Here is a 7,737-nt window from a genome sequence, read left to right as displayed (position 1 = left end):
AGTCTTGATATTTCCAGCTAATACTGAATGTCAGTTACACCTTTCTGTGTGTGTTACAGGGCCATCACCATCGCAGAGGTAAGGTAGCCGTCAAGATGGCCAACATCACTCGGGTAAGGTTTCTTTATAGTTCCTTTCTCCATATCATCCCTATTGTGTGGCTGCCTATGTGAGCTAAAGGGTTTCTATTTTTCCTCTCCAGGATGAGGAGTCAGTCTGCCGAGAGGTAAGCTTTCTCCTGAAGTTCAGCAGGCACAGGAACATCGCCTCTTACTATGGAGCTTATTACCACCCTGCTCCAAACGAGGAGTCATCAGAGTATCTGGAGGTAAGAAATTGTTTGTTGCATCACATTCATCCCTTATGTGCCAAAGAGATCTCCATTGGAGGCGATAAAATACATACACGGCCTGAAATCATTCCTTCCTATTGCAGCTTGTCCTTGAGTACTGCAGCGGCGGCTCCCTGTACAACCTGATCGACAGCACCGAAGGCCAATCCCTGAAGGAGACCTGGATTGGCTATGTCTGCAGGGAGGTATTGAAGGTAAACTTAACTCCTTAAGGACTCGTCTATTATTTTGCTGTATATATATATATTTTTTTTTTTATTTTATTGTTTTTGTAGATCATGATTTTCCTACATTGTGTTACATGCTCTTTGTTAGGAATATTTAGCCAAATGTCTGTTATATTCTTATAACCTACATCTCAATCTCCCCAGGCTCTCAACCACATCCACCACCACCGGGCCGTTCACAGGGACATCAAGAGCCCCAACGTGATGCTCACCGAGAAGGGAAACATCAAACTCAGTGAGTAAAACTTATAGTTGTAAGATGAATGGATGGGGGGAAGCTTTTGTGGATATAAAGTACAGAGGGTATCATGATACAGATTTTTATCTTATTGCCCTTAAAATGAATTAATTTTCCATTTATATGTTTATTCTGTCATTTCAGTCGATTTCGGACTCTGCTGGGACCTGGACCCACAGACAGGGAAGTGCAAGCAGACCGATGGGACTGCGCACTGGATGGCACCCGAGGCCTTTAGGAGGAGGGACAGGGAACTGGAATTCGACACCAAAGTATGTTGTAGGAGCAGTAGGAGGACCCAATGGCATTTATGTGTCTGCACAAATGGGTGCTGCATTCAGTAAAGGCCAATTCAGTTACATGAGTGCTAAACATGAAGCCATTGGGAACCCCCCGGTAACAAGTAACTAAATCATATGCTAACCCAATTCTATCCTAATGCTCTTTGGTGTCTTCTTTTCCAGTGTGACATCTGGTCCCTTGGAATCACTGCCATCGAAATGGCCGAGGGAAAAACACGTAAGTGAATCACAACAATTGTGGGTTTCTGTACATTGTAACCAAGGAATTGTTACCCAGTCTGGCAAAGAGCCTTTATTTAGTTACATGCAGAAATCCAGGCCATGCCTGTGTTTCTATGTGCAGGGGTATTGTTTGTTTGTTATGTATTGTTTGTTATAATTATTCTAAAGCAAAATGTCTATTATGGTGGAAATAGCGAATAAGCCCCAATACTTCAGCTTCATGTTTGAAGGGACTGATATATATATGTTTTTAACTTTTAGCATACGCCGATCAGGAGCTAGTGTCGGACCTGATCATCAACAACGACTCTCCGAGGCTCATATCAAGGACCTGGTGAGTCCTTCCCAGCTCATGTCACTGTGCAATGCTGATACTGCAACTCTGTGTGTCTCTCACCTTGGCATATTAGCGATTAAAGCGATACATCTGTTTATCTTGCTCAAATCTTTTCCTTTTTCCAGGTCTCAAACTTTTGTGTCCTTCTTGGAGTCGTGCCTTGAGAAGGATCCTTCCCGGAGATGGAGTGCGGAAGAGCTCCTGCAGCACCCGTTCATTACTGAACTGCCCCCTGCGAAAACCATCAGGGCTGAAATCGAGGAACACCTTCGGGCTGTGCAGAACCGGCCGGCCAAACAAGGTGAGGGAATCCATTATATTTGTTAAGGCTGTACTGTCACATCACTTAACTTACTAAAATGAGAAGCTGCTTGAGCTGGAATTGTAATAGTGGTGCTAGGAATAATAAACTTTACCTAATTATTACATTTTAGTACAATAATATAATGTAATATAATGTTGCTTTTGAATCATATACTGTAAGTTTTATTCTGCAGCTTTCCTGTTATAAATCTCAAGTGCTAGTTGGTTGCCATTACTCTAGCAACTGTTGCTCCTGCAGCAATACATGCGCTAGTTAGTAGGTGCTTTTGTAAACTGCAGTTCATTCTGCGCAGCAATAGTAACAGCATTTGCATCCAATTCACTTGCTGCAAGTCAGTAGCAGACGCAGTATACTCGTAGTAGAATCATGGAACTACCGCCATGTCAAATCTGCTGGTAATTGTAGTGAAATGGGTTCAGTAGTTCAGACTAGTTGGATGAAAGGCTGTCCCAGGGATTCATTTTCATTTTTTTTCCTTACTGTGATTTTATTTATCTATATAGGATTGAGAGCAGTTCGCTGGGCCAGGAAACAGCTACGGCGGGCCAGGGAACAGCTACGCGGGGCCAGGGAACATCTACGGCCTCGCTGGGCCATGGAACAGCTACGGCGGGCCAGGGAACAGCTACGGCAGGCCAGGGAACAGCTACGGCGGGCCAGGGAACAGCTACGGCCTTGCTGTGCCATGGAACATCTACGGCGAGCCTGTGACTTCTGCGCAATTGAAACATCGCCAGAACAGAAGGAGGCTCAGCAAATGGCCCTGGAGGGTTTTGCCTGTGTGTGATCCTGTGGCCAATAACATCAAGTGCCCAGGGTGAGTCTCCTGTATACCATCCAAGGAGAAAGGAACATCTGCAGAGAAAGGTACCATCTCTCCTTCTTCTACTGCTCCTTTACCACTAGGCTCTTTCCTCAGACTACCACACCTCTAGCATCTGTAGCTCCATCAACACGATCCCTTGCAGCTGCCCCAGCTCCTCCACAGTGGCGTCTCCTCTTTAAATAACTGTAACTCCACCAGCAGTCTCTGCCTTTAACATCTGCATTCAGATCTGTTTTTCTAACTGTAGATCTGTCATCATTATCTGTCATCATATCTCAGACTACAACTGCTCCACCAATGATGTCTTTCCTTTAAAATCTTCATTTCAAACAACCACAGCAACAGTGATACTCACCACAGATTTCTACAGATTCACCAGTGGCATTCACATTTTTTAAACACCACAGCTCCACCAGTGGGACCTTAGATTCAAATTACCATAGCTCCACCCGAGGTCTCTCCCTTTATTTGTCTACTCCTCAACCAGCATGCTCTTTGCCTTATTCTAATCTCTTTTTTCTCTTCAGCTAGTCTCTTCCATTTATCTTCTGTTCCACCCTCACACACTCCAAATCTCCCACTGTAGAGCCAGCGACACCTCCTCTCTAATCCCCTCACATACACACTGACATAAACCCTTAGTACAAGTTGATCCAGGGACTTGTCCGATTGCCCTTTTGGGAGTCAGGAAGGAATTTTTTCCCCTCTGAGGCAAATTGGCTCCGGCTTTAGATGGTGGTTTTTCGCCTTCCTCTGGACCAACTAGCAAATAGGCAGGTTTCTTTTAGACTAAAATTTAATACAATCAAATAACATCAATTTTATAAATAAAGCTTTAATACATACTTTGTGGTGTTCTTGCCTTTTTATAGTATTGCCAGGGAGTGTTAGAGATGACGGACACTTGTAGTGCAAGGGAAAAGGGTAACTGAAAAGAGAAGGTGCAATGAAGGGGCAGGGGAGGGAGAAATGGGTGAAAAGTGATATTAATATTGAAGAAATCAAAGCAGGGAATAAGTCATGTCTGGGCCCAGTGTTACTGATCTTGACTGAGGCAGGGATTTTGGTCAGTGCCGAAGCCTCGAGGGAGTCTTCAAAAATTAAGAAATATCAATATACAGGTATAGGACTCGTTATCCAGAATGCTCGGGACCAAGGGTATTCCGGATAAGGGGTATTTCCGTAATTTGGATCTCCATACCTTAAGTCTACTAAAAAATCAATAAAACATTAAGTAAACCCAATAGGATTGTTTTGCCTCCAATGAGGATTAATTATATCTTAGTTGGGATCAAGTACAGGTACTGTTTTATTATTAAAGGGAATCATTTAACCATTAAATAAACCCAATAGGGCTGTTCTGCCCCCAATAAGGGGTAATTATATCTTAGTTGGGATCAAGTACAGGTACTGTTTTATTATTACAGAGAAAAAGGAAATCATTTTTAAAGTTCTGAATTATTTGATTAAAATGGAGTTTATGGGAGACGGGCTTTCCGTAATTCTGAGCTTTCTGGATTATTGGTTTCCGGATAAGGGATCCCATACCTGTACTGTATATACCCACATACAAGGTTGAACATCTGGTGGGCCCCACTGGCCCAGGCCTGCTCCATGCCTTGAAGTTGTGCTGAAATAAAAGTAAGGAGATGCAATGTGTGCGCTCATACACACGTGGGCCAGAGGTGCGCTATGTACGTGCACACATGCATGGCGGCTTGCTGGTAGCAAGTGTAAGGAACAGGTTGTGCAACTGAGGTGGGGGCCCTTGAGGTAGCAGCCCCGGTGGGCCCCAGAAAACCCCAGTCCTAGCCCGCCCCTCTCTCTCCCCCCCTCTTTTTGCTCCCCATCCCATAAGAATACACACCTCCCTCCCATTAGAATGTTCGATCTGAGCTACCAACAACTAAAGCTGCAGCAGGAAGCTACAGAGACCAAGCTAAAATGGCAGGTGCTATCTTAAACAAACTGAGGGAGCTTCTATGGCTGTTTACTCACGTATGATAAAGCTTTCTGCAGAATAAATATAGCGTTCTAGGTGGCACTAATGTGGCAAATCTATTGGCAGCAAAATACATTTCCTTCTCCTTTAACGGGTCATTCTTTTGTTACATGTTAATTCATTGACCCTGCACACCATTCGCCTCAATTATAGTGGAAGGTGCCCCTCTTTGCTTTAGATCCTGTCTCTGATCACATCCCTATGTTATATACATTCTGCCTAACATATGCTGCCCTCCAGTGCAATGGTAACTATAGTTACAAGATGCCAAAGGCAGAAATGTCGGAGTTGGGATTAGGAGGCACATCACTATCTGCCAGATCCCCCAGTATCCTGTTTAAAATAAGCCTTAACAGACACTAACATCTGCATCTAAAATTGGTAATAATTTAATTAGAAATATAATTGCATTTGACGTTCACCAAAGTTACTTGCACTTGAACAATCTTGCTGAGCATAATGTGCTGCTAATATTACTTACACCATCAAAATGCATTTTCCGGCACCGCAGGACATCATTTTAGTATACCACGGGGTTAATAGAAAATGCCACTGATTGTTTGTTTATAAGCATTTCCAGCGTATAATTAAGACAAACACCAGCGTACTCCGCGCGACATTCCGTTGGTCAAAAATTAGATCTTTCTTTCCACTGCACTGCAGATGTACAATATGCATCTAAATAATCATGGGACAACAAATGACCTAAAAGAATCTGTGTGTTATGAATCAATGTCTGTAATGCCTGACTGAGGACCATTTTTCTGTAGTCATTAACTATAATTAGTAAAGGAAAACATGATTTATGCAACAATGGGATGTGCACTGCAAGCTAAAGAGTCTAAATGCTAATGGATAGAAAGCAGCAGCCTTGGATACACAGCAGAGGAATATTCAGCCCTACGGTTACTAATACACATAGCTTCTAGTATCTGTGTTTGCCAAGCACTTTATGGAATGTTTTTGATGGTTTCATCCCCATGTAGGAGACCCATAGGATTAACTTTCCCCTACTGCTCAGGAAGTCCCCAGTTTGTAACCTATGCAATGTGGGAGGGATGGTTTCTTCATTTGCCCAAGGGATTTCCAAGGGTTCCCTGTTCTATAAAAAGGAACTCCATAATAGCAGGAAGTGGCTCTGTCGGAGGGCCTGAGTTCAAGACTAAAGGTGCCCATACACTATAAGATCCGCTCGCTTGGCGATGTTCACCCGATATCCCCACCTATGGGTGGGCGATATCGGGTAGCAAGGGACTTGAAAAAAAAATAATCCGATCGTTTGGCCCTGGGGCCAAACGATCGGATTACATTTGAGCTTATGGGGCAGTCGGTTCGGGGACCACATCAACGAGCCGATGCGGTCCCCGATCCGACCGGATTTTCTAACCTGGCCGATCGAGATCTGGCCAATTTCAGGCCAGATATCAGTTGGCCAGGCAGCTCTGTTCTGCCCATGCATGGGCCGATTAGCTGCCGAATCGGTCCAAGGGACCGATATCGGCAGCTATAGTCGGCCCGTGTATGGGCACCTTAAGCCCTAAGGCAGTGATCCCCAACCAGTGGCTCGTGAGTAACATGTTGCTCCCCAAACCCTTGGATGTTGCTCCCAGTGGCCACAAAGCAGGTGCTCATTTTTGAATTCATGGCTTGGAGGCAAGTTTTGGTTGAATAAAAACCAAGTATAATGCCAAACAACGCCTTCTGTAGGCTGCAGGTCAAAATAGGGACTATTTAATAGCAAATTATTGCTCTTATTGGCACCCTCAGGAATATTTCATGGGTGTGTTGCTCCCCAACACTTTTTCCATTTGAATGTGGCTCACAGGTATACAAGGTTGGGGATCCCTGCCCTAAGGTAGCCAATGAAGCCAGGGTGTAGGGATCCCATAAATGAAGCATAGCAAGTAACAGTCTAGCTGCTATGATAATACACCCCAAGGATGTAACAAAGTCATGGTTAGTAAGCAACAGCCGCCCTGTGCTCCTCCATGGGGAAATTGTGTGTGGTTATTATTCCCCAGGGGACAGCTGCGTTATTGTAAGGAAAGTGAAGCAACCCAGCTATCAACTCATAGGCTTCCATTAAAGGGGATCTATTCCAGTGTGGAGTCCATCATGTTGGGAAATCACCTTCATCCTCGTCATCATCATTTAATTATATAGCACCAGCAGTACCAGTGCTTTATATTAGTTTATAAAGAACAGGAGCCCCACTCCTTGCTTTTAAACAGGTGACAGGTAATTGCTTTCTGCTGATTAGTTGCTATTGGTTACTGCTCCTGGGCAACTTTTATTGCATAACCTCATACATCTGTAGTGCATTTAAAATCATAAGTCCCCCAGCAAACAGTGTGAATAAGAAGAGCCATGTGTAATGTACATGGAGCGGAGACAGAACTGAGCGTTTCTCAGTGAAGGTTTGCCTATTGATACTATGCGTGCTTCATACAAAGCAGTGGTTTGGTCCATATTGAGTTTATTTTACTTCCTTTGTTGAATACAAGTAATTGTATTAGAAACATATTATAATGACCCATACCTACTATATGGCATCATATTCTTTATAAGCAATCAACAATCTAACTTATTGATATGGGGGGGGCCTGATTTATGATTGCCTGAGCTTTCTAACTCATGCTTGTCAATTTCCATCATTTTTACCAAACAGGTTTTACCAAGTCAGCTTTTAGGTGGTGAGACAAAAGCATTTTCAGCATGAAACCCCGAAAGTTAGCCCAAAAGCTTGGGCAATGATAAATGTGCAAAATGATTACAGGCCAAACTGGACAGGAGAAACTCATATCCATACATACACTAGATGGTAGTACTGTTTAAGTCTCCATTACTAGGACATAATAATGATTCCTCTGGCAGTTCAGGTATATCCACCCTTGACCCTAGATATA

At 43.6% G+C, this 7,737-nt stretch overlaps 1 protein-coding gene across 1 annotated transcript; it reads left to right on the top strand.

Annotated features, from left to right (window-relative positions):
• Positions 1-1,080: 1,080 nt before the first annotated feature.
• Positions 1,081-3,107, top strand: LOC116410327 (traf2 and NCK-interacting protein kinase-like). Its single transcript, XM_031900577.1, has 4 exons — positions 1,081-1,336; positions 1,603-1,675; positions 1,804-1,979; positions 2,507-3,107. Exons 1-4 carry the CDS (start codon positions 1,234-1,236, stop codon positions 2,788-2,790), a joined length of 636 nt encoding a protein of 211 aa, XP_031756437.1. The 5' UTR covers positions 1,081-1,233; the 3' UTR covers positions 2,791-3,107.
• The last annotated feature ends 4,630 nt before the right edge of the window (positions 3,108-7,737 follow it).

The sequence above is a fragment of the Xenopus tropicalis genome, chromosome 4 (genome assembly GCF_000004195.4).
Source record: "Xenopus tropicalis strain Nigerian chromosome 4, UCB_Xtro_10.0, whole genome shotgun sequence".
Lineage (NCBI taxonomy): Eukaryota > Metazoa > Chordata > Amphibia > Anura > Pipidae > Xenopus > Xenopus tropicalis.
This window is presented reverse-complemented; position numbering and strand designations above follow the sequence as displayed.